We start from the raw sequence: 27,297 nt of genomic DNA on the forward strand, positions 1-27,297 counted from the left end.
ATGCACATGGTATGCACATCATGCATGGTGTAAACATGGTGTGCACAAAACCATGCACACGGTTCCTCACCTCAGAGGCAGAGGAGTGGACACTGGGCAGGTCCTTGCGAGGCATGAGTGATGGCGACTCCTTCTCTTCCACCAGCCTCTGTTCCCTGGACTCGCTCTCCGCTGCACGTGCGCGAAAGCAATACGAGACACTGCAGTCCCTCAAAGACAGCAGGGGACTGGCTGTTCGTTGCCGAACAGATGGCACTTGAGCGTCGACCAGATATGACCGCCATTCAAATCCGAGCAAACGGCAGATGAGAGGTGAGCGCGATGCAAAACTCGGTGATCGCTAACCGTCAAAAAATTGCAAGAAAATGTGGGCTATGCAAAAAAATAATGTTGCCGGGAAGGAAAACAAAGCGCAGGTCGGCGCAAAAATCAAGTGTACCCTTGGCACGAGAGTTAGTTTTTTTCATCTCAACGTAGCAACGACCTTGCCACCTACCTGGCGTGTAGCACCCGGGGAGATAAGATAAGGGAGCAGTGAATAAAGTGGCGGCTGCTACTGTGGCGGGGAGATAGAAACGTGCTCGACTGCCTCCTCTTACTTTTCGTGGCTCTGCGTCAATCTCATCTCGGTGCAAGAAGGCGAAGAGATTTGAAAGGTGGCTGAACAACTCTGTGTTGAACGTCAATCGAAGGGTCGTCCAACATGCTATGAAAACAAGCTGTACCGCAACCAAGGCAATGGGGCTGCAATAGGACAGCATGAAAGGTAGTCGCCTGTTTTTATGAACAATTCATCCGGTTCCGCTTTGAGCTATTCTACATTCCTTGAATGAAGATACACTTCAAGTTCTGTTGCTACACCTCAGCTCGGTGAAAATGGGGTATTCTTAGACCAAGACTTTTATTGATGAAGTTACAATTGTGAAATCTTCAGAGATTGTGCTGCATTTTTGTGTGCCAATCCAAAGATGTCATTTAATTTCATGTAAAAGAAGGCCTTCTGCACTTACATAGCATGTTCTGTAAGGCTTCTGTCACCAGTCTTTAAAAACATTTTGCTGCAAGGAAGTTGTTAAAATGTATGCCATTGGTCTCTCTTGATATCAAGGAATCCAATATGAGTAAAATTATCATCCCGTCAACCATGGAACTTGAGTTGCAGGGTTTTGAAGCTGCCACTGCAGAAAAACAATTTTTGCTTTTTCTGACAACTCTCATTGACTCTCAACACGTTACTATATTAGGAGTCAGTGGAAGAGTTGCCAGTATTCTGGATGTTAGCCAGTGAGTCATCACTATGCCACTTACTAGGACATAGCCAGGGGAGAACAAAAGCCTCCCTAAACCTCATAAAATTTGATGGAATCTCCATGCAAAGCATTTTTTTGTCTAATCTTTATATATTCCAATCATTTCAATAACACGTTCTATTTCTCTCTCTCAACCAAACTTATTTTAAGTAAACGGGAAATACAAAGGTAGCAAAGAAAGAAGGTTCTGGCTCAGGCTATGTGGCTCAATCTGGCTCTAGTCTACACTTTCTAATTATGATACAACCACCCGGAAGGAAGCAGGTTGCCAGTCAGGCATGACAAAAGCAAACCATGCCTGAAAACATACAGATTACCACCATCATACAAGCTGCTAATGTGATAAAATCAAAGAGGGACAGCTCAATGATGCACATCCCACTTATCTCATGGAATTTCCAACACATGCATTGTGGGCTTCTTGTTTACCGTGCCATTCACTACTAGCAAAATCTACAATGCATAGTGGTTCATACTTTCCGACACAGCAACGACCCAGAGCACGATCCAAGTGCAGGCAAAAACTGAGTTCACTCACCCCTCTGCGCAGACAGCTCACTGTCAAATGACTCAAGCAGCCTCTTCTGCCTTTCAACCAGGACCTGGGTCATTTCCTTCTGCAAGCCTTCAGCCATCTCGAGGAGCTCATCCGTGTCCTCGCCCTTGGTCTCAGTTACCTCAAGCACCCTGTCCGAACCACTCCCCCTGGATGACACTCGCGGCACGTCTCCGTCCGTCGAACTCTCGCGCTCAGCTTCAACGTCACAGTAAAACTTTGCACTCGCACGCTTCTTCTCTTTCAGCCTTGTCTTTGACCGCTGCACTGAGCCAGGAGAAGAGTCGGACTTTCGCGAGCTGACCGCAGGATCCGTGTCGCTCGGCACGGCAGGCGAGTCAACGTCTGCGATATCACCTGAAGCGTCACTGTCGTCATACCAGCTGGACCGCGACTTTTCACTGCTGGCGTTTGGCTCCGTGCTTGGTGATTCAGCGCCTCTCTGCGCTTCTGGTGGGATCTCAAGGGGTGGTCCATAGAAGGTGCTGTTGGACAGACGGAACGTCTTCGGTTCACCGTTTTCCCACCTGACCTTCGGAGACGTGCTGCCACTTCTCGTGCTTTGCCTGCTGAGCGAATCCGACTTGGAGACGGGCTTAGAGTCATGTTGCTTCGCTGGACTTGTCCTCAGCTCGACAGTTTCCGGTGTCACTTGGCTTTTGCTGGGTTCATCGACAGGTGCTTGGCTCAAACATGCATCGGAAGATTCTCTAGGGGCCGGAGCTGCCTCTGCTGATGCTGTTTCTGCTGGTGGCGGAGGGCTGTCATCGATAGAACTTGGTGCAGCAGCTGATGCTGGTGACTTCAACTTTCCCCGAGGAGGAGGGGGCGGGGCGGGTAGCGGTCTAAAACGCATTCCCGTGGTCGGCGTTGGTTTGGGCACCTCTTTGAAGCGACGGTCTTTTGAGGGAGTTACTGTGACATTGGTGTACAGGTCCTTCAGCTCTTTCTTCGTGATAGGTGACTCCAACACCATCACAAACGTTTCTGTTAAGGTTGCTGCCACATGAGAGCCATAGTCACGCCCGAGCCGCTGCGCTGTCTTGATTCGAATGTCGGCTTCGGATAAGGAATGGCTCCTTCGAGGTCTCCTAGAGTGTTCATCTTCCGAGACCCTGACTGCCTCGACTGTCCTCGACCGCTGTCGCCTCTTTCGCGGTGGTGCTTGAGGAAGCTCTTCCTCTTTCTTGGTGTCAAGATTCCCAGATGTCGTGTCTTCCGGAGATTTGAATCGGTGTGTAGCTTCCCGTGCCATTGATTTAATTGAGGCCTCAATAGAAGACACATTCTTTGACCGGGCCACCTCTTCTGCCTCCTTCTGTGCTAAGAGGGCATCGAGGTCTGCGACAATGTTTTTTGCACGAAACACCACAAGGTCATCCGTCTGACTATACACGTTCATACCTGATGAAACCTCTTGCTTCGGTACTGCAGTTGAAACTGACCGCTTTGAAGCCACAGGCTTCTGAGAAAATGAGGGCTTCGGAGACACAGTGGGCTTCTGCGACACCACAGGCTTCGTGGTAGCCGCTGTTGCCTCAGCTGGTTTCCACTTGCACTTTGGAGGTGGCGGCCTTGGTGGAGGTGTTCGCTTCTTCCGCGGTGCTTCTGTTGGTTTTGATGCATCCGCACTGGCTTTTGACGCATCTGCGGTGGCTTTTGACGCATCTGCGGTGGCTTTTGACGCATCTGCGGTGGCTTTTGATGCATCTGCGGTGGATTTTGATGCATCTGCGGTGGCTTCTGATGCATCTGGGGTGGCTTTTGATGCAGTGGCGACCACTTTGGTTTCTATCACAGGCTCTTGAGAAACAGGGCCACATGGAGGCACCTCTGCCGGAATGGCTTTATCTCCTTCTTGGGAGAGCGCTGCAGCTCCGGCCACTACATCTTCGACAACGTCTGGGCTCTTGCTGTCAGGTGCTGCAACACAGGAGCCTTCTGGTGTTACACTATGAGCACCTTCTGTGGTCAAAGGCACTGCTGGCAATTCTTGGGAATGAGGTAGGGATGACGGAGGGGAAGGGGGTGGACAAGGTGGATGAGGTGAAGGCACGGTGGTTGGGATCTTTGGAGGTGGAGGTCGCTGAGGTTTCGTTTTCTTAACGGGAGATGACTGCGGGAACATCGACTTTGGCATCTTGGTTGAGAGCACGGGACTTGGTTCTTCCCTTTCCATTACCCTGACAAGAACAGGCTTTTCCAAGGGAGTTTCTTGTACTTGTTTGTCGGACAACTTGCCCTTCTGTGCAGCTTTGCCTGTTTCAGCTGCCACTGACTGAGACACACTTGACCCATGTGCACCAGCACCTCCTTTCTTCTTGGTAGCAATAGCAGCCATGATGTCCGTGGGGAACACTTCAACGCCAAACCTAACACGTGGTTTTTTTGTTGCCTCTGGCTTGGGTGGTGGTGGCCTCTTTGGCTTTTCCAATGACTGCGTTTTCTTCTTAGTTGCCTCAGGAACGCTACTTCCAGACTGCGTGGCTGTGTCATCTTCGATAATGACCATGATTGGCGCAACAGGCAGGGGCGTGGGTTTTACCTCCTCACGGGGTGCTTCGACTATTTCGTATTCATTTTCTTCAACAACAGGCTTGGGTGTGCCTTCCTTGTGAACAGCCACAGTTGTGACTTCTGCAAGAGCCAGTTTGCTCAGGTCTACATCCTGGTAGTCAGAACTGGCCTCCGTGTCTTCGTCGGCATAGCGGATGCCATGACGGCCACCTGGAATTTCGTCGCCAAAGCTTTTTGGTTGCAACTGCGCCCCTTTGCCCTCTTTGACGGGCTTCAGCGGTTTCGGAGGCTTCGTCAGGTGTGTAGACAGCTCCTTTGCCTTGCGGTGAATGAGATGCGAGAGCCGTGTGCAGCACGCCTCATCTCCCGATTCAACACTGTCCTTGATGGACCTGCGAAGACAAGCAACAAGAAGCGGTTCTTCAGGTTCTCCAAGTTCCTTGTCAGAATAGGGAAAGCACTGAATGACAGGACATTACCACACAGCGACACACAACTCACCCCAAAACATAAGTGCAACACAAAAATGGCGATGAAGTAAAATGCTAACATTCAGTACAACTCTGCTCATGAAACAATGCTGCTGAATTTATTTCAGAAGAGTTGTGCACTGTCTGGTCATACACCAGTGATACCGTGGGACATAACCTGTGCAAAATACAACCATTGACAGGCTGCACATATCACTTGGTCAGCTTGGCAACATATGAACAAGGCCAATGAGCACAGGCTCAAAATGACAATGTCTACAAAAATTGGGGGGAAGGGAGGTTTGCAGAATTACTATTAAAATTGCTGTGTGTAATGCTGCACTTTTCAATGCACTGGATGCTTAAGCTATGTGAACAGCTTCAAGGAACGAAGAATTCCTGGCCTTTTTCATTCATCTCTCAGAGCACCTTAGGAACAATGTGTTCGAAGCTGGCCCTGCCTGGCATTATGCAAAAGAACTTAGCCATGCCACATCTGATACTGTTGCTGCACAGAGACAGCTGTGCTTGTCTGTGGGCCCAAATGTGCACAGCTGGAGTTCTCAATTTATTGGCCTCAAAGACCACAGCACCTTTACACAAGTGCTGAGAACACTGCTTGCATTGGTTTCCATTTCTTCCTGCCTGACATGCATGCAAAAATGGGCATGCAGATGCGCTGCCCCTCAAAGGGTGCCCTAATTTAATCAATAACAATTGGCCGTACAGTGCAATAGTCGGCTATGAACAAATGCAGTATACTGTTATTAGAGCACGCACGCATTCAGGTGCTCGGGAAATAAAAGCACTCCAAGGTGCCCAAATGTTCTGCGCAGCCCGGTCTGAGAAAACCCGCTGTATAGTGTTACCTTATGAATGTGCGCATGGAAGAAATGCAGTAAATGTGCACACATACTAAGCAGCCCACATTAGTATCACTGGCAGCTATAAAGGCATTCAATGCGCATGCACTCAGACAAACCTGAACTTTACGTGAGTACACATTAATAAGGTCGAATTTCAGCACATCAACTTTCACTTCCAAGGCCACTCAGTCAATGCTGGCAAACAGAATCCTCTCAAACATAGTTCTGGCTTCAAGGAGCAGGTTTCATACCGCAGTAGCCAGCCAATACTTAAAATTAGAGAGAAAAAAAAAAGAACAATACCTCCCTGGCTTTTCATATTCGCCAAATACCAGTAAGTGCATGTGATAGCTGTATTAGACACCACCTTTCTAGTGCTGTGAGTGCACCCAATTAATTTGTGCCCTTAATAAAGTTCTTTACTACTACTACAACTCGAAGGTACGCATGGATCACATGATCAGGTGGCACCACATCGAGAGAGCGCAATGCCCACCCATGTACGTCTTTACAAATCGGGCAGATACATGCAAAACTATCTTTAGGCAAGAGATAAACACAAATATTCCTGCTACAATGTACAAAACTGACACTGCTTACACCAGAGAAACTCCTTCACAGAGCTATCATAAAGCAAAGTGCAGTATGCAACACTTACCAGTCCTCTGTAATGGTGTTTCGTTTACTGCTATCCGACGGCTGCTGTGCATCCTTGGAGTGTGCTTCGCGTTCACCATTTTGAGCCGGCTGAGTACTGGTGCTCGGAGTGGACGGGTCGATTTTGTCGTCGGTCGCGGGCATTGTGTCGTTCGAACCGTTGCACAGGGCCTCCGCTTCTGCTCGATGCTCAACAATCACCGTGACCCTAGAAGGTACACAACCGTATAGGCGTTGTGCGAGAACTGCCCGGAAACGTGTAATTCAAGCTGTGCGTAGCATACTATGCACACTCTGGTTGACATCTGCACCTAGGGTCAGCATTAATGTAAAGGCGGTATATGCTGTCTTAGACTCAAATGGTAATCTTGCCAAGCTCCACTTCAACTCGATATTTTAAGAATTAAGCAGTTGGTTACAAACATCCAGTAGTGATGCTACAAGCAGGTTTACCAGGTTTAGTACATTCTTGTTCAGTCAATGACAAAGAACTTCACACTCTATTTGCACCTGCAAAAACACTCCTCAGTCTTCACTTCCTTTAAGATGCAAAGTAATTACAAACACTGAAATTAGTTGTACAATCACCCAACCAATATCTGTGCCTGGACTTCACATGCCCCCTTCCATTCACAGCCACACAGCCAAGTGCAAATCTGAACACTAGGACCGGCAAGCACGGCATAACACTAGGACATGCAGCTTTCACTCCAAAGCAAGGTTCACAAAAACCAAACGGGCATACCATTAAATTCATTTTCAAATCAGCAACTGCATTAGGCCAAGATAAAAGCGAACAAAGAAAGAAAATTCACCGCTGAGCACAGAGAATTCAACGCAGCGCAAGTGGTCCAAAACACCTCATGGCCACATGCGAAGGACACCCAGCCAACATCCCCCCTGCCCACGATTCCGTCGGCGAAAACGCAGAGCTGCCTACAAAATCAAACAAGCCTGTTGCTCACAAGCAAACACGAGTGGGCGGAAGACAAACACGCGAATGTTTGCGATTTCAGCCGGTACAACTCACCAGAGAAGACTACGGATCTGTACACAGTGGCCCCGAGGCGAGAACAAACGCGGGCAAAGCGACTTTCAGCTTCTCCCTATTTCCGAACGCGAGAACTGCGCACACTCTAAAATAGAACTGGGGAAGGCCTAGAGAAACCGGCGGCGTGCCCCTAGTCGAAGCTCGGGCCAGACAAGCACACGGTGGCGCGGTGCCAGGAAAGCTGGCGACGCGCGTGCTGCAAATAACGCCACCTCAGTCCATGCGAACAAGTGGCTCCCTCTCTTTCCGGGCGCTGCGAGCACATTGGCCTAGTGGAACACAGACACAAATTGTGCAAATGCAGGAAGCTGGGCTAGGAGATCCAGCATCTAAAAATTTCAAGCAGTGCAAGGACAGAACAGAGAAACAACACAGCCTGGGGGACAACAAATGACTTGCATTGTCGGCTTCTTTTCCTGTGTTTGTGGTTTATGGTTTATGGGGGTTTAACATCCCAAAGCGACTTTTCCTGTGTTTACACTGCTTACAATTCCGAGGCGATACGTTGTGCACTGCACCTGTACGCAGGCTGGCTCTGGGATAACAAAGGAGCTTCCCAAATGAGTTATGGTAGGGTGATCCTTTCTAAACAGTTACGGACATGTTGGCAACAAATATCGCAGTGAATTGGCTACAAAGCAACTCTTGTGACACAATTCAGTTTAGTTTACACTTGAGTGAACCTTCAGTACTAAGCAAGATGGAATGTCAAATGCCCTCATGCACTCAGCTTATATACAAACAGACCACTTGCACATTACTGTAAGGCGCTAGTAAAATGTAATGAGCAACTGTGAACAAATCACAAGCATATATTATGAAAATTCCTTTGAGAGTTCAGAGTGTAAAAAAGGGGCCTTGCATTACATGTATCATGGTCCAAATATTTCTCAACTCAGCACAGAAACCTTCTGCGCTCCAGACAATACCGAAGATAGCTTTGATATCGGGAAGATACCTATCTTTGGGAGAGGCAGCTAAGCTCAGACCGTTGTGGAAATCAAGGTTGCTCACAAAGCACAGTCAAATTACATGTGAATAAAACCTTTCCTTTTGCTCACTACTCTCCTGCTGTCTATAAAGCTTTTTAAAATTCACATTGTGCTGTCCACATGCTCAAAACAGGAATGACAAGGCGAAGACTGTCACTATCTGGGGACATGTGAAATGTATGCTAATTTCAGAAGAACCAAAAACTTTCTGAGCTCAAAGCTGGGACATGACAGTGATGGAGTTTGGAGAACAGACAGGAGCTGCAAATTAGACATAAGCGAGTATTTCTGCTTCTGATTCACTGCGGCATGTTTGAAGCAGAACAAAAAAAAAACATCTCTTTACAAAGCGTCTCTGTGTGTACACTTGCTGATGGCTTTGGTCCTGTAGGCTCGCAATGATTTTGCGACTACACAAAAACTACAGCAGAGTCTCGACAACACAATCACGGCTGATATGAATTTCCGTATGGTACGGAATCTTAAAATTCCCTGCCTGAAGTGCAAGAATGTGCAGAATCGTGGGCATTTCGAACACTCTCCTGTGCCACTATAAGGATAAGAATGTAGACACAGCAACCGCATCCACGAGCACCAAGTATTACCTTCAGGTCATCAATGCAGTGATCACCAGCTGTGCAATACACACCCCAAGCAATCAGCAGTGCCGTATAGCAATAAATAAATTCTGTCAGCTGTAAACAGATCTGCATGACAGTATTTCCCCAAGCTCCAGCATGCAGATTTTGTTCACTTTTTTATATACAATTTTCGAGTGATACGAATATTTTTCACGACTCTGTGACAGTCATATCATTGCAATTATACTGCACGTAATAAGCACAAGCAAGAACGAAAATAGGATGCAACCACAACAGTGAGTTGCTGGATGTATCCCTAAGGAAAGCAGGATGCAAAGAAGGTTGGAAAAAAAAAAAGAGCTACAGCCAGTCTGTTTTGACACTTAGAGCAGCTTAAAGTAAGCTAACAGTGTATCAGCAGCACATTGTACTATGCAGAAAAGCTCTCGCTTGTGGTTGGTTCACTCAACCTTGTGATGGAATGAATAGGTTGCAGTCAACTTTTCGAAACTCTGTGGCCCGTCACAGCGGTACCTTCCAACCCCTCTAATAAGCTGCACAATTTGCTTATGACTGCCTTTGGCTCTGACCTCCAGAAGCATGTCGGCGGCTATGCAATAGAAAGGCTGTCACCAGTAGAAGCTCGGCCACATCACGTCAAATGCCAATGGCATGGCTCTTTCCAGAGCCCACACAGTTTTCTCTGCAGTTCAATCTTTCAAGATGCATTAAGCTTCCACTCCGTCAGTCACTGCTTCAGCAAAGCCACCCTGACCCCCTTTTAGCATGACTCCAACAGCCACATGAAATGACAGGTCCCAAGCTTAGCAGTCAAGTTTGCGTACAAATTTCTCCTTAAACTAAAAGATGCAAAATGCTGCCGTTCTTTGTGCACTCATTATTTACGGAGACTGGAGGGGGGGGGGGGGGGGGGAAGAAGCATCAAAATACCAAGCTGTCACTACTCAAAGGGACAAGTAGTCTACCTAACTGATTACCGTACTACATAGTTCGTCTCACCACTCCTCTGGCCACAATCCAAACCAGAAAAGGAAGGTACTATCACAGTGCTAGTGAAAGTGAAACTCACTCATGGGCCAGCTCCTTAGTGCAGGAGTCATCAGCAGTGTCACCTGGCTCGACGCCATTGGCATGGTTCTGTCCAGCTGTCTCGGTCAGTGGCGACACTGTAATGATGGGCCGCCGGTTGCCTCCCTCCGCAAGCAATGCTGTTGGCTTTGGAGGCACCGGAGGCTTGGGCTTGCCTGTTTAGAAAAGAAAAAAAAAATGAGGGAGGGAGAGAGAAAGACACACACAGGTGTCGACACGTCACGCTTCGTGGCCGCATGACATCACCTGTCGCGTAGCACCCGTCGTTGCGCGTGGCTGAACCTGTCTGTCATAGGCACTTTGCTGGCAAATAAAAAGCACGCATCGACACACTGGTTTGTCGCAATTCACCCCCCTGTTCCAGATGATGATTCACAAGGACAGACAGGTACTTGGTAGGTCTGTGCGAATATTCAATAATTTTGAATATTCGATCAAAATGTAAATTATTCGATACTCGATTCGATCAAAATGCTTGGTATTCAAACTCTAAAAAAATTCATCTTTAGAGAATGATTTTTCTGGATTCCTTGCTGCATGTGGTTTAGGTTAAGCGTACCTCCTCCGGGATGACCCTGCTGAGCACGCTACCAAAGCCCCGACTCCGAGCCGCATGCCTGCGCTCCGCGCGTATGCCGGAGACGGTCTGTGCACGCTCGTGGCAACACACGCGAACAGGCGTGAGTTGCCTGCCTGAAGCTGAATTGAGGCACCATATACCGGCCAGGTGTCTGCAGCCGAGCTACACGCGGTGCGCACGCGCCGTAACCGTCACGACGGCGCACATCAATAGAGAGTTATAGCACAGCGTGATCCGCTACCGTGAACCGCTTCCGTGAGGTGCCAATGCACGTGCACAGAACGCAATGGGGGTGCCATATGGCGCCTCGTTCCCGTCAGCTGCATGCGGGCTTGCCGCGTCGGGACCAATAGGCGCGTACGTAGTGGTGCCCCGCGGAAGTGGATCGTGGTAGCGGATCGCGCATCACGTTACGCTACAACTCTCTAATAGTGAGATTTAGCAGAGACACCCGCTTCCGCATGCCACCAGTGCACACGCTCTGATTGGTCCCGACGGGACAGGCATGCAAACGAACAATTGGCCGATGCCTGGCACCTCGAGGAGTCATCGGGGCGATCGGCGCATGCGCAGTGACTCCCTGCAGAAGCGGATCATGCTACGATAAATCTTCTAATCGGAGGTCGCGCGCTCCCTTGAGTTCTGCGGATCGAGTCTGAGCTGACTGCAGGTGCCGCAGCTGCTCTTCTGTGCGTGAAATTTTTCTAAACAAGCGCGACAGCGCGAGCACTAAGGGGAGCTAGCAGGGCACACATGCAGATGTGAGCCCATTTCCAACGCCTGACACGGGGTGGCGCTGGGCGAGCGTTGGCTTGCGGAGAGGAGGAGGAAACGGCTGAACACTTGATAATTTTCTGTAAAGGGCTTCACCCTACAGTGGAAAGCAGCGGAGCTGATTTATCCAAGGCATTGGGGTTTAAGGACAGTGAAGGGAAAGTAGATTTTAAGCGGGTAGAAGTAACCAAGCGAAAGTTATCTGATTGGGGGCTAAAATCAACACAAGAGTAAAATTTCATAAGTCATGGCTAGGTGGCTTGAGCCACCACCCGATTTAAAGGGTCCAGCCGTATCCATCCATCCACCCTTGAACCACCACCCGATTTAAATGGTCCGTCCGTCCCGCCCCTCCCGTCCCATCCCGTCCGTCCATCGTATAGAGTTAGGTGCATACGCCCAGTAGGTGTTCACTGAAGTCACCTCTTAAAAGCAATAGCTACGCAACAACGCAATTGGAATTAAGAGCAGCATATATGTAATACATCAGCATTGCATGTAGGTCTGCTTTCCCGATTTCTGATGGCTATTTATGCACAAAGTCAACACAGCTTCAATGAGTGTGACAAAGCTTCAATGCATTCTCTCATTTTTTCATGTAATGGTCTTCTGTGTATGAAAAGTTCACAATTTTGAAAATGCCGACTGGGCCATTCAACCTCTTCTGTGTGCCAGAAGTATTCGTAACATTCACTTCAAAATTATTCGAAGAAAATTACTATATTCACTTCGAATTGGTTTAAAATAAAAACACTATTCACGCATGCCTAGAATTTGGCAATTGCCTGGTTAGAAGAATTTTCTCTACTTCATCGTAAATCCTTCCAGAAAAGCTTCCTGGAAAAGCCTTTCAGAGAAAGTGCTAGACATTTGCGTCAAAAGTGCAACTTCATGACACCACAGAAGCCAAACTTCAGTGCACCATTTAACCTTTTTAAAAGGACAGCGGGTCACGAGCAGTCCCACTTGTTTCAGGTGCTGATAAATGGACAATGGTGCACCCATGTACCATGTTTTTTCACATTAATACTATCCAACTATCAAACAGACCATCAAGAGTGTTTTATCTTTCGTTAATAGGCCTCCTTGGTGTTTAGTTTTTTAACAAGTGTGAGTGTACAGTTCACTGAAGCCCAGTATGGTGGTGAAAAATAAAAATTGAGCTTTTCAGCCTTATTCTTCAGTAAATTGCCTTATAATATCTACTGAAGCAATTTTCAATACTAATAAAAGTTTTATCATGCATCAAAAAGAGTCAAGTACGGAAGCGACTTACATTTGATGTCTTTTTGCGGAGCCATTGGTACAAATGTGTGCACTTTTTGGTACAAAACCAGTGGTCAAAATGGCTTAAAAGCGATGTGATTCAATTTCTAGAGTCATTCTGAGAGAAGTTTTACCATTCGTATGCATGTGAGACTTGCATACAGTTTGCACCTTATAATAGATTAAAGTACAAAAAGAATAAAATAAAAACAAGTGATTAGTGAATTAGTGAAGAGGGTAATGACAGAAGACCCATTTCCTATCATTGTTACAGGCGCATGCAAAAACTCTTCTCATTCTGTGTCCCTTTCAACAAGTTCGCCACTCTTTGGTGAGGTCAATCTAGTTTTACGTGGAGCAAGATCACTCTGCAAAGAAGACACCTACAGTTGAATCTTGATAGTTTCAACACAAAGGGGATTAGACATTTGTTCACATTATGCAGAGTTTATACGACTACCGACAACAAATTTTTGCTTGCGTGTTTTCTTATTTAAAATGATGTGTTAAACATTAATATGCATAAATCACACCATGATATTCGTCTGTGAGCTCTAAATACTTTGTAACTGAATTTCTTCTTGATACTGTTTCAGCTTCAGTTTCGTCCCCCAAATGATTGCTGTGACGTGTAGTTGGACTTAGGTCAAGTGAGGCAGGAAAAAAGCGGCAATATAGCTACTGATACATCGTTTGTTGTGACTTCAGCTCTTGAAGCAGGCTGGTTTAAGTGTTGTAGTGAATTAAAACTACTTATCAGCATTTATATTGCAGTTTTTTCGTGCCTCACGTGATCTGAAGTCCGACTACATGTCACAGTCGTCTTCGGTTGGTGAAGCCGAAACCAAAAGAGCAAGAGTGAAGAAGTTCAATAGTATGCAATAACGACTGTATGAAAACAAATTACATTTGCACTGTGCGACATAATCTCATAAGCTCGCCCTGTGAAGCAAGACAGAATGATACAACATGCAGAGATTAAAAAGGAGCAGAGATGAAAAGTGCAAACAAAAGAGAACTTCCCAACAATATCTTTCCAACAACAGGCATTGGCTTACACAGCAGCGATCAAAAAAAAAAAAAGAGTATCAAAACTAGATTATGCACGTGACAGAATCACTCATACAACAGGCACTAATGAGCCCCAGCAACTGTCCATCTCGTTCAAATCCAGCCGGTCAGATTAGATAAAAAAAGTAAAAAAGAGAAGAACAGAAAGTACAGGACATTGATTGGAGGACAGCCTATACACTGATTACAAGGAGCATCTAGCAATATATAAGTGGAGGTTGAAATTTTTTTTTTGTTTTTGCAAGATCATAGGACCTCTTTTTTTATGCTTAGTCTGGTTTTGGTATTATGGGGTCTAACTTCCCAAAGCAACTCAGGTGATGAGGGATGCCGTAGCGGAGGACTCCAGGTAATTTCGACCACCTGTGGTTCTTTAACATGCACTGACATTGCACAGTACACTCTATCCATCGAAATGTAACCGCTGCAGTCGGGATCAAGCCCGCATCCTTCGGGTCAGCAGCCGAGCGCCATAACCACTAAGCCAACGGAGCGCGCTCTTTTTTTTTTTTGGTGCTTAATTCAGAATGAAATTTTATGAAAGATATATCCACTCCCAGAGAGGAATCTAAATAAAGAAGAAGGAATTACACTCCAACGCTTAGACAGATTCAATGTAAAACACAAAGAAGCTCAAGAGGATGTATCCGGAATCATACTAATCGGAATGCATACACTGCGGAGAGGAGGCGGACCTGTACCACGTGGTACGAGCCTGCCAAGATAACCCAAACACAACAAGAATAAACAACCTGACGGCTGAGCAGTGAAAGGACGCGCTGTCCGGCTCGAGTTGGTGGGGAAAGCCTGAGCTGCAGTAGCATCCAACGGACTCCCAGAATAGGAGGCCCAACCATCGAAGAATGCTTTAATAAAAATGTTTTCTCTCTCTCATTTTTTTCTTCCCTGATGAATATAACTACCAACTGAAGAATTACTTACTTTTTTTTTTAGTTGTATGTGGTGTTCTGAACATCCGAAAGTCATCTTAGCTTGTTAGCACGAGCAGTTGGTATATCAGTAATTAACTCCATGTGGCCATATTTAGAGTTGTGGCTGTAGGAGGAAATGCTATCGCTATAAAAAAATGTAATAGTGTGAGTTTAGTGACTGCATCGTGCAATAAAAATCTACCCTGAGTGGAAGACCATTCCTCAAACTGAGTTGCATGAAAAGCAACTAAATAAAATAAAATCGAAAGCAACAGGCCTCTGTAACCGCATTCTGTAAGAAGCACTTCATTGGAATGCAATAAATTGAGATGTATTTCTTCACGTCTTCTTTGTAAAACTGCACCTGTTGATACTTGCTGATGAGCCTCAGCTTCAAAAAAAACCATGCTAACACTCATGCTAGAGACTCTCAGCCTCAGCAAGTACTGCAGGAACCAAGTGCAGCCACTCATCCAAGTGTGCAAGCGCAAGATAGCAATGGGTGCCGCTCTCTGAATGACTACACAACTGAATATCAAAAAATGAATCTGGCAAACTTTCATATACCTCCATATATATAAGGCAAGCCTTTTATTAGCCAGCTATATAAGCTGACCATAGGCGTCCAGTAAGATGAGGTAAGGAAATATACCCGTAAAAATAAAAAAATTTAAATGCTGCAATCAGAGGAAGAAAGAATGAGAGAATTTACAAAAGAGGCATCCCATGCTTATACCAGATGCATGTTGATGTATGGCCATCCAAATATGATCTAATCAGCCCCACTGAAAAGAAGAGTGACAGGGCCACCATTGCACGACCTCCAGGTTGCATGATGAGCACCTTAAATTTTTCTACTGATTACCTTCATCTTTCAGATCCAGATAGCGAATACATGCAAGCTGCCGAAAATGTGAGATAGTGCAAGCACCACAGGAAGTGACATTTTTTGCAAAACAAGCCCCTTACAAGCGAGGAGGTGATTAAGAGAAAAAAAAAGAAATGGCAGCAATTGCACATACATAGAGTCAGAGGTCACAACTATGTCAAACTACATAAGGATAGGTCAAGCTGAAGAACTGAAACAAAGTCATGACAGAACAGAAGTCAGTAAAAAGCAGGCTGTTAAGGCTGCAATTATGCAGTGCTAGGTCACCTAACAACAGCTCAAATTTCAGCCGACTTTCTTTTTTGAACTTCTATGTATGACCTAGTCAGGCAAGCAGTTCAATCAGTGCCTAAAGCTTGAAAACAAAAGCAGTAAGCTTTAACCTGCCAAGTACCATGATGAAATGTGAAAATGTGAAGCGAGACTCCAAGTGTCAGAATGGAACTGCATGATCATGCCATATTGCTAAAAATGGGCACTATTTACATTGCGACAACTAAAAAGTCATGCAAGTCCTAAACTGTTTGAGAAGACAAGACACATTGGCCGTTTCTAGCGAGCAGACTTCAGCCAATGTTCTGATAAAGTGATGGAGCTGTGATCTGGGACAACATTGTGGAATGCTATCTGAGGACAACTAGTTCTTAAGGCGTATTGATGTATGTCTACTAAGGGCGGCCTTGGTATACAAACAAGGATCAAGCAATTCACTAAAATTAAGTCATGCAGCAGGAAGCTTAAAGCACCCCATGCTCAACGGAAGCATTGCAACTCCAAAGATATCACGACAGACCTAGACCTAGATCCCTAGGCAACTATTTCACGACATACAGATATATCTGTTTATAATGCACGCCCTTCAGTGTTGGAGCTAGCAGATACCAAGTCACTGCAAGAAATGCAAATAAAAACCCACAGAAAGGCAACACCTCAGAAAAAAATACAAATGACCAACTGACAGCAGGACAAGGTGAAAAGCGAACCCCATAATGCAGCAAAGGGGAAACAAAATGACAGCTAGTGCATAGGAGAGAACTCGCAGAGTAAAAAAACAATAAACAAAAATGTCACCTAAGGTGCAAAGAGGTGATCCTGTGACCCTGTCTACACCCAAACAGAGGGCAAAGTGCAATGACTTAAGAAGCATGCCTTGTGATGAGAATGCATAACATTATACCACACAATGAAAATTTACGCAGAAGGGTACCGGTTAAGAATGGACTGGTAAGTGCTTTAGAAATGACGCATTAACAAAGCGAAAAACCAAACAATGCAAAGGAGCAAAGCGAATGTCACAGCAAAAGGAGTGAAAGGAAATGCCGACGGCAGACACATCACCTAGGAAGGAACTGATCCAGTGGCTGTCCCTGGCTACCTGGACGTACAGCAAGATCACGTACGACAAGCAACACAGGGAGATGGTCAGCAAGGCAGCCCCTGCCAAGAAAACCACGCCGTCCGAGGGCTCCTCCATGGGAGCCGACGGCGGGTGCGGCCGTTCTCCAGGAGCACGGAGAAAGAAGGGAGAGCAACGAGACCCACGTCTGTCTGTGTCGAGAGCGGCGTGTCTCCGCCCCGGGCCCAGGTGGCCCAAAATAACCCCTCTCTCCCCCTCACCCCTCAAAGCGGACCGAACGCCCAAAATGTGGTGTCACGTGTCAGCAGGGATGGGGAGAGGAGGAAGAGCTGGGAGCGATGGCATGCTCAAGGCAGCGAGGTTTACAGTGTGTCTGCATAACGCAGATCAACATCAGTATTTTTTCTTCACGCGAATGAAAGGGCGAAAGCTTTCTTGAGATGTGTTTGTGCACCCGGCCCTATATTTATATTACAGTCAACCAGTGATTTGGTCACACACATTAGCTAAACAACTCAGGAAGCTGAAATTCTAATGCTCATTGCAAAGTTCTAAAAGAAATAACTAGAACCAACTGCCTGTTTCTCTCCTTCCACTTTTTTTTTAAATATTAGGAATTAAATTTGTAGCCCACTTAAAGCAGCAATCCCTGCTCCTTTAATATAAAACGGTAACAGAGGCCAGACTGACGTACCTTTCAGCATGCTATATAAGTCGCCTTTTTACTGGTCACGCTAGTAATTCTGCATGCTGTTACACAATGGTAGATTTCATGATATCAGATCCTGCAAGTCCAGCACACGCTTGTGCGCCTACACAGAGGTAATGAAAAAGTCATTTGTTGCAGTACAACCAACAAAATATTAAATTTCCACATTGCATCATAATTGCAGACGTCAGGCAAAACGCGGGAAAGAGGCTATTTCCTCTCGAAAATGTAAAGCAACGACTGGAAAACTGAAGGCCACGCACAGGCCACGGGACCGCGCCTCACTCCTTTTAACCCTGAGCCCTCGCAAGCAAATAGCCTTCTCTCCACAAGCGTTATGACGGCTACGGTGTGCCCACCAAGAGCGGAGAGGTGAATTCGTCTGGGTGCGCTATGCGCACTTTTTCGTGCGCAAGCGCCGCTTTTAAAAATAGACGCGCGCGCGCCCGGCGTCGCTGCAGTTCGACGTTTGATTCCGCCGTACACGCCTCCTGGCGGTCGTCCACCCTCGCCCTCTCGTTTAACGCACTTTCCCCTCCCTCGATTCCGACCACGGTGATTCCGACCTACGCTCCGCATCCCAAAAACCGTGCAGTAGTGTGGAAGCCACAAATATGGCTAGCGAGCATTTCAATGATTAGCACTCCTCCTCAGAGGTGCTAATCATTATTTCCGGGTATATTTGTGTTATCCACTGTGGTGTCCTAGAGCGCGCAATTGGTTCCTAAATTCTTCTGTACGCGGTGCGCGCATAGCTTCTTAATGGTCATTAAAACTCCCATGGACATACTGCGGACGTTCAGGACGTCCAAGGGAGTTCCAGTGCCCATTGGGTACCTACAACTGCAGCAGACGACGCTTCATGCATGCGATGTGAGCCCGAAGTGCTTTGTCAAGTATGGCCGAAGAAAAACACAATCGAATGCGACCTACAAGAGGCGTCCGGGCTGGACAATAAAGTTTCTGCAGGGCGTAGGCGTCCGCCTCGTGGTTTTAGCTGCACTGCACAGTTTTACTTAATACGGGACGCACTCGCACGATCAGCCCATTGTGCGCGCAAAAGCTGGGACCGAATCTGCCGCACGGAAAACACGGTAGCGCGCGCGACACAGCTGGGTGAATCACGCCCGGGACGATGGCCAACGACATGTGCGGCAATAACTGCGCACTTGCGAGTAGTTCAAAACGCAAGTCGCGATTTGTGCGGCCTCTCAGAGGTCATTCGAAAGGAGGGCAATGCACCCGCTGAAGGCCGGCTACAGCACAGAAGATAAATACAGCAGCATATCGGCACCCGATACCAAGGCAGAACTAGCATAACCGCAAACACCAAGTCCGCTGAACAAGATTGAAAACAGAAGTTCAGCACTCTTTTAGGGGGCTAGAGTTATTCATATCGCGGATAATAATAATTTCTTTATTTCCATCAGTGACGGAGGAGACTGCGGGTAAAAGTCGCTTGAGAGAGTCGCATGTGCGCTCTTTGTCATCGCTTTAGCAGCCAATGCGATACAAATATCGTGTTCAAGCACAGTGCGATACGGACAAGGAATTCGCATCCAAAGCACGCGCGCATGAGAAAGAAAACGCCCAATATATAAAGGTGTACGCAGAATCGATTAACAGCCAAACAGGATGTCAGCTGTCGATGATCGGACGTAACACCGCGGCGGCCGGGCGGCTGTAATTTCATGCCATCCGCATTAAAGGGACTCCGGAAGGAAGGGAGATATCACGTGCCGTGAATCGCGACCCTAGTACTCTTGAGCCAGTTTTTCTGTCCGTTTTTAATTATTTACGAAGCGGCCGCAAGGTTCAGAGTCGGGCGTCAGCGAAAAGAACTGGGATTCGTCAGACCGGATATAATCGTCTGCAATGATTTATTCGTTCCCTGTCCCTACGCTTTCGCACGGCCCACGGGTAATATAACAGCCAGAAACTGCAGGCGCATGTCTTATCTGGACGCGGAACTGATAACGAAAAGACTGCACTGCGACCGAGAATATAAATTATATCGCTCCGAGTCTATATCACTGCCGAGTGAGTGTTTTCAGCGAGCAAGCGGAGGGCGCTGACACAACACACGAGTGCCGCGTGTTCTTCGTCGGAACTCCACTCGAAAACTTTTCTCGGCTGCGCGATATGACAAGACGTGTTCGCACTTTCGCGCAAGCTACGTGAATTGTTTGGGAGATATTTAATCGCCCGCGCTCATCTGTGAACCTTCCGCGGCATATTCCTCAGAAGAAAAAAAAACAGCGAATAAACCTCCGGGTCTGCAGCAGATGTTACTACAAAAACAAGAGATCAGTCTGACATGAAAAGAAGTAATGCTGACCTGCCCGCTTCACAACCAAGAGCGCTGCGTACAGTAACCCATATGATTTTTTTTTACGTGTGGTTGTTTGTTTTCCGATTCTTTCGGACACCTGTCGTAAAACAGGTTACCGTTCGACCCGCAGCGCTGACGGCGATTTTCGATGCCCACCGATTGCACAGACGACGTCTTGTCCGTGTAGACGAGAAGCTAACGGCATTGTTCTCACCCGATTGATCGCCGCAGTCGTTGGTGCGTAGCGCAAAACACGCGACCGCCTTCCGTTTCGCATGAACGGATTCGAAAGCAGCGATTCGAAAAACGCCCACGGCTCGGTCGCGATGACACCCTACGACACACATCCGAGCGAGGATCCCGCACCTACTTATCGCAGCAGCATGAGCTGGCCTGTTGACTAATGCTCGCACAGGGTAGAGGAAGTGTTTTACCTTCTTCCTCGCTGATCGCAACAACTACGCCGCAAGAATCGACTTTCGTATACGGGTACGAATGCTCATCCCTTCGGCATCAACGGTCACACGCCGCCTGAGCGAAGTAATAAACACAGGGGACTGGCAGTCCGTACGGACGGGCGAAGTGGGGGCGAGTACTACGCGGAAGACGGATTAACGTGAACATACCTGACGCCATGAACGCTGCACTTGTCACGGCTTGGGGGCCTCGTCATTACTTCCAGAGTTCACATCCGTGCCGGTTTATGGCACTGTCAAGGCACTTCCAAGGCACTTGAGTCAATAAAACGATCACAGCAGCCCGTACCGCATCCACTCAACACCAAATGCGTCTGCCATTATTGACGAACTGGACAGATAACACTAACACTAAAGCATATGGAGGTACAAAACTACCTTTGCTGCAAACAATACAACCTCGAAGTAAAGTTTTATTTATTGCCATCTAGTAACAAACATATGCAATTTTTTAGTTTTGTTGAAACTTATACATTCATATTACTTCTTTCATAGCTCTCGCTTGAAAGTTTTAGTAAATTTTTGTATGCAAAACCTAGTTTGCGATACAAAACAAAATGCTCTAAACGACGACGTCACCTACTACAGTTATAGTGAACTAGAATTAATATTGTACTACAACTTAGAAAACAGTACAGTACGAAATTTGCTATGAACGAATAGCCAACAGTCGTTTTCACTATCTGTGGGAGTCGGAGTTGGCTACATAACCCTTACTTGCGCTATCGCAACCACGATCGAAGCGCACATATTTATTTTGCATATTTCAGGTACTTCGATGAGTACACAGCCAATTCGTGCTGAAAACGTCACGCAATGTACCGTTAACCGAATACGTGCGATCATCCCAAAAAAAAAGGGGCCTTTCGGCCAGCCAAATCTTCCGTACGCTTCACCTTGGATGCAGTCATGTCAAAATGGACAAGATTCATAGACCTTGCGCTGTACGGTGGCTAGCGTTGCGTGGAGATGTTGCACCGTCATCGAAGCAGCTGAGCCGCGTTACGTATCTAGAACGCTGCCGTAACTCTAGCTTCACCTAAGGTGCCCATGATTAAAGTGGCCATATACCTCAGACCCCAAAGAGGCACAAGGGGGGCCGCCTCTGAATGACACGTACTAGTAGTTTAAGACATGCACTTTTTATTATTCTATCTATATATCATGCAGCTCTTTTCCTCTAGCTTCTGCCTAGCTGGCGCATACACCTAACACTTCTGGCTTGAACAGAACTTGTTCAGCAGTCCATTTTTGCAGATGTGTCCATGGTACTGATCATGTCATGTGCACATTCACTTTGAGCATCAGCATCGCTTTTAAGTGTCGCCACTTGAAGCCGCTTCTCTGCAGACCACAGCTTGTTCATCAAATAAAACACCCTCTCCACTGATACATTTGTTCCTGGAAAGAACATGCAGTACTCAATAACTGCCCTCGTTTGTCGTAAGGCACATCATTCGTCTCAAAGTGCTGAAGAACATCCACCCACCATTCCCCGGCTGGCTTCTGCTCGCTCTTCCATTCCTTTAGTTTTTCAGTCATGACAAAATGTGAAACTGAAACTTTACAAGCTTTGCCAAATTAAGCATTCTTGTCAAGACGGATGTGAGTGAACCCTTGAACTTATAAGCGCCTCGCTATGGCTTGTTTCTTCCATTATTTAGGCTGGTTTGGTGGAGCTCGCCGAGCGGGTGTAGCCAGTGTAGCAAAGGCGGGACAAAACGCCGTCCCACAGGCATGCTGGCCGGACAGCGGGAACACGTACGCAAAAGAGGGACATGTCCCGCCTTAATCAGGTCGTCAGGTCAATTTACCCAAGATGCCTAGATGCAGTGGTCCTTTGCTAGGGTGAGCGCACATTCTTACGGGCTCAGATGATGGGGCCATCGTCGCGATTTCACGAGCACATGGGAGTTTGTTTTCCTAAATCTAATTGTTGAATCTTGCTCATGTCAGGTGATCTTACTGCAGATCTCATTCTGTACACTGCGGAATTCCTGATGGAGTCGGCAACCTGTTGAATTTTGTGAACAAGAGTTTGCCTGTAATACTTTCCAGAAATAACAAGGCAGACAGGCAAGTAGTCACACTGGAGTCTTTTCTTTAAGAAAGTGAGCTAGAGTTCAGGCACCTTTATTATACAAACATTCGTATATGTAAAAAAAAAAAAAAATCCGGCTGACATGCATCCCTGTATTTTGCAAGAATGACAAGTAGGCCGACAAACACACTTGTAAGAAAGTCATTTGCACGCGTGGTTATACAACGGAAACTGAATATTCACAGATGGAGTTTTTGGTCAATGCATGGTGTCGTGACAGATGCTTGCCAACAGTGAGAAACAAGAAATCTTCTTTGAAGCACAGTTAAATGAGACGCCCATAGTACAGGTCAAGACGGGCTAGGCACATACGAGACCCTTTGAGCACACGCTATTTGGCCAAACCTGGTTGGCACTGGAGCACAGCGCAAGGGCTCGACACATTCTTCAAGTGACTGGCATGAGAAACAGCACAGCTGGCAATCAACTCTGGTAGTACTAGACAGATGACAGTGTGGTCAGGCTATCCACAACACCAAAATGGCAGTGTGCAGAAGTGTGCAATGCAAGTAATGAAATGATGGTTACAGAAGCACTAGAGAACTGCACCATGATGGCAGCAGCAACATGAGAAACAAACTCACACTACACTTAAAGTTGGCCACAACGATCTGTCACTGTGTGTATGCAACGGGCCCCCCATGGACAGGCCTTTCAATGTATCTCAAGGCAGCATGGTGACAAGATGGTGACAAGTGATGTGTATCGCCAACAAGCCAGACATGAACAGGCCATCTCCAATGATGCAAATAGCGAAATAAGGAACTCTTGATGATGGATTTGTGGCACAATTCATTTTCACATGCAATGAGTTGTCCGAACACTACACAAAAACAAACCGACCCCTATTCAGCAACAGAGTTCTTATTTTGCTGTTTGAAGTTAAATAGCCCTGTTCTTTTATCTCTCCGTATTCTACACCTGTTAAAACATGACTTCAAGAAGGCTCCAAGATGGGAAAGCTTAAGAACACTTGTGAGTGTACTTTTTTCCACACAACTGCTTGCAACTTTGCCCTTTATCATGAAATCACTGCACGAGGAGGGCAAGTGGAACATGGTTGAAAAGTTGATCTGGTAGGACACAGGCAACTACAGCTTTCCTCGTCAAGAAATCCAAGGTGTGTGCTCAAGGCTAAACTGCCCAGAAGACACTACACAAGATCTTTTGGCACTCATCAACAGTCTCTGTAACAAACAAGAACAAGCAGCAATTGCATCTGTGTTACGCTCACAGCTCAAAACAGCCTGAGCCATCACGCAGAGGACGCGACAAGGATCAAGGCTCACCGATGCACCGGAGAGCCTTACTAATCCATTCGTCCCATCTTACATGCTCGTCTGATGGCCGCAAGCAGTCGCACTCAAAAAAGGCAGTCCAACTACCAAGTGCCATAAACGCTATAAACAGGATTTGTATACACACAACATTCAGAAATCCACCGGCACAATATACACAGCTGCATGCATAAATTTGTTCAGACTTCGAAAATGTCCACCCCACATGGCCAGCCATTGCTGGCATCATATCACAAGCAGTGGAAAAGTAGGAGAGTAGGTAATGCACAATGTTCCGGTAGACGACCGAACCACACACAACTGGTGTCACTGAGCATGCAACAAACCAGGGAAGCATGCAAAACAAGGCTAGAGATGTGGACACAGGAATTTGGAGGCTACAGATACTAAAAGGAAAACGTGAACTTTCAAAGCAATGAGCATTCACAAGGGGGCGAGAATCAAATCTTTGCCTAGTTAGAAAAACAGAATAAAAAGGTGAAGGAATGTCAATTCCTAATGTTCACCCAGAGCGTTTCTTTGGCACCCATGCCCAAATGTACAAAAGCCCTCTTGGATCTTGGACACAAGCGTCACTTTTGACAATGCAGCCAGCCAGCACTACAGATACTAAAAGGAAAACGTGAACTTTCAAAGCAATGAGCATTCACAAGGGGGCGAGAATCAAATCTTTGCCTAGTTAGAAAAACAGAATAAAAAGGTGAAGGAATGTCAATTCCTAATGTTCACCCAGAGCGTTCCTTTGGCACCCATGCCCAAATGTACAAAAGCCCTCTTGGATCTTGGACACAAGCGTCACTTTTGACAATGCAGCCAGCCAGCACACAAGCAGGGCCTAGCCAAAGAACACTGTGCACCACTAGAAAGCAAGAATGAAAGAACAAAAAAAGGGTGCCCAATGGACATAGATGCACATGCAAGCGCAGTTTTTTGGATGTCTTCTATTAACAGGTTATGCAAAACTAACTAAACCAATACTAACAATCCTCCTTACTTCTATCTCAGGCAGTTTTCAACCACATCCCTGGGCCACTTTTTCTATCCGAGGCACTTTGGAGATATCTAGACGTGGCCTACGCATTTACTGACAGCTTTCGTTCAGCTTGCCGGGCGTTCCCCAATTTACAAAAAGCCCCAACCAAGCAGTGCATTTCCACACTGCGTTCCGCACTGCGTTCCACACAACGCTATGTTCCGCGCTCTACACCATACTTTCATTCGAAGCCTTTTCACTGGTTTTCACTGAGGCCGGAATGCAATACGAGAGGCACCTCTTTTTGTGAACAATGACAAAACGCTGCAGTTGTAGCATCCGCACCCCTCACTGGCGGCACTCTCATTTGGCTCTCTGCGCCTTCCGCAGGAGCCTACAAGTCCAAACTAAGCTCCGCATTCTGCGCTTTGTAGCACATCTTCGCTCAATGTACGGCAGAACCCGGAATGTCCCGCTGACACTGGGCACCGCTAAGCCGGCGCCCCGTATGGTGACCCTAGGAGTAGAAGCTCTGTAGGACTCTGCTGATTCCGTCCACTCGGGGCGTGGCGAGCCTGTCCGCCACGATGCTCAGGTAGATGTTGCTCACTATGCGGCGCACCTCCTGTAACCGGTCGCGGCGCCGCTGCAGAAACTTGCTGCGCGGTAGTGCCCGGTCCGGAAGGTCCGCTGGAGTGTCTAAATGGCGGCTGTTCCTGGAAGGAAGGAAACGAGACCACAGTTAGGTCAGTTGCCAGCACACCACACAGTAAGGACAAGCAAGCCAGCGTTGAAGGCTTAAATTTCGAGTGCTAAATGCCAGTGGCAGTGTTCCTTGGGTTTTGAGGTGAAAAGTTATTGAAAATAAGTAACATTTGCAACTCAAGGTTTGTTTGCCTCTCATCCTGCATTTGAGTCATGTTAAAGAAGATTGCGTGCTCATTAAGCCGGTTGCAGTACAGTAGTAAATCGGTGCTTCACACAGTTCAGGCCTCAGGTCAGCGCAAGTATGTCAGCAGCAATGAATGTACACCAGCGACGTTCGGTGCAACAAGTTTCATGCTGGACCTCCATAATGCATTCAGTTAGCAAATGCTTGCACCTGCTCGAGGCTAAAAGACAGGCTGGAAAATTTCACAGCAGCTCTATCTGAACAAAATTACTTTTCCAAGCCTTCTCAGAAAAAAATGCCACACATCTGCGATGTAGAAAGTCGGAAAGCGCTTCAGTACTGGTTGAGCAAGGACATGTGTAGCAAACGTGTCCATGAAAAGGATGTTACAATTTTTCCTCAAATTTCACAGCCCGACGTAGCTGATACAATATAGTAAAACCTCGTTAATTCAGCCCCCCCACAACTGCCAAACCATGTTCGCATGAAAGCGAAATTTATTTCGTGAGAACCTGGGCAATTGACGTCACGTTTTAAGATGAAAACTTTGCAACAACAGTGATTTCTTGCAGTTCCATCAATGTTTAATTCGTGCACATAATCGTGAGTGACGCTAAAAGAACTGCTCCACAATGGCAAGGGTCTCTGCAGCTCCTTTCAGTGTCTAAAAAAATAGTGCTGGAGCTTCTTAGTGTGTGGCATCACATATGAGGAGACTTCACCACACAAACAGCCAACAGCACTTGACGAGCACGGAGTTACGGTGCAGTAGAAGAACAGAAATACCACGCGGATAGAACTGAGGGAAGCGTGCACTGGCGCCGGAGCGGCAAGACGCCTTCGGAAAACAAACAAAAAAAATGAGCAAGAAGGCAATCATCGTAACAAACGGTGTGCTGCAGGGCTGGCTCGCTGATATGCGCAGCCGATAGCCGCCGCCGCCGCGGGCAGGCGGAGAAGCTCCGAAAACGCAACTATGCGGCCGGACTCTCTCTAGGCCTATCGGCGGGAACTTGCCGACCATCAGCACGCCTGCCTTTGAGCGTACCTCAGAGCAGCATGGGAGGAAATGTAATATGTAATTCAGGACTGCGGATGAATATCTGGATGATCGCCTGTCGAGCAAGTCATATCTTGACACGGCGACCCTTGGGGACCCGTCCGAATTAACCGATGTGAGCTCTGTGGTGTCCGTATAAACCAGCTTCCGCATGGGTGTTTGACGGGACTCCAGCGGCAGTCAATTTCCGAATTAACGGGGGGCAATTAACTGATTCAATTAGGTTTTACTGTAGCAGCGCTGCCCCTCATACGTTTTCGGCTTCGGAACAAGGGTAGTTTCCGGCCCGGCACTGGTTTCCGGGTGATGACAGTAGCAATGCGTGTCTCAAAAATTGACTTCAGCGCTGTTCCTGGTATATCTTCAGTCCGAATTAACTGGTGCATGCACGATTTCACTCCGAATTAACGAGTGTGTGTTGCCATTGACTTATGTACATTTTTGACAGGAGGGAACAGGGAGGTCAAATTATGTGAT

At 46.9% G+C, this 27,297-nt stretch overlaps 2 protein-coding genes across 5 annotated transcripts in view; both read right to left on the minus strand.

The window, feature by feature from the left end:
* LOC144106898 (uncharacterized) overlaps positions 1–20,824 on the minus strand; it is a 47,207-nt gene extending 26,383 nt beyond the window's left edge. The window contains exons 1-6 of one of the 3 annotated variants that reach the window (XM_077639846.1): positions 20,647–20,824; positions 16,961–17,791; positions 10,091–10,265; positions 6,378–6,584; positions 1,849–4,775; positions 71–171 (exon numbers count right to left, since the gene is read on the minus strand). In XM_077639846.1, the coding sequence (XP_077495972.1) occupies positions 71–171; positions 1,849–4,775; positions 6,378–6,584; positions 10,091–10,265; positions 16,961–17,096 (3,546 nt within the window). In that variant the 5' untranslated portion in view covers positions 17,097–17,791; positions 20,647–20,824. Of the gene's footprint in view, positions 1–70; positions 172–1,848; positions 4,776–6,377; positions 6,585–7,406; positions 7,539–10,090; positions 10,266–16,960; positions 17,792–20,646 lie in introns of those variants that run through there. The other 2 variants (XM_077639847.1, XM_077639849.1) reach the window with 2 other exon arrangements.
* Positions 20,825–24,636: 3,812 nt separating this feature from the next.
* LOC144107665 (phosphatidylinositol-3,5-bisphosphate 3-phosphatase MTMR14-like) overlaps positions 24,637–27,297 on the minus strand; it is a 38,534-nt gene continuing 35,873 nt past the window's right edge. For both annotated transcript variants that reach the window (XM_077640780.1, XM_077640779.1), the window contains one exon: positions 24,637–25,584. In XM_077640780.1, coding sequence (XP_077496906.1) covers positions 25,386–25,584 — 199 coding nt within the window. In that variant the 3' untranslated portion in view covers positions 24,637–25,385. The remainder of the gene's footprint in view (positions 25,585–27,297) is intronic.

This window comes from Amblyomma americanum, chromosome 10 (assembly GCF_052857255.1).
Source record: "Amblyomma americanum isolate KBUSLIRL-KWMA chromosome 10, ASM5285725v1, whole genome shotgun sequence".
NCBI classification, from domain to species: domain Eukaryota; kingdom Metazoa; phylum Arthropoda; class Arachnida; order Ixodida; family Ixodidae; genus Amblyomma; species Amblyomma americanum.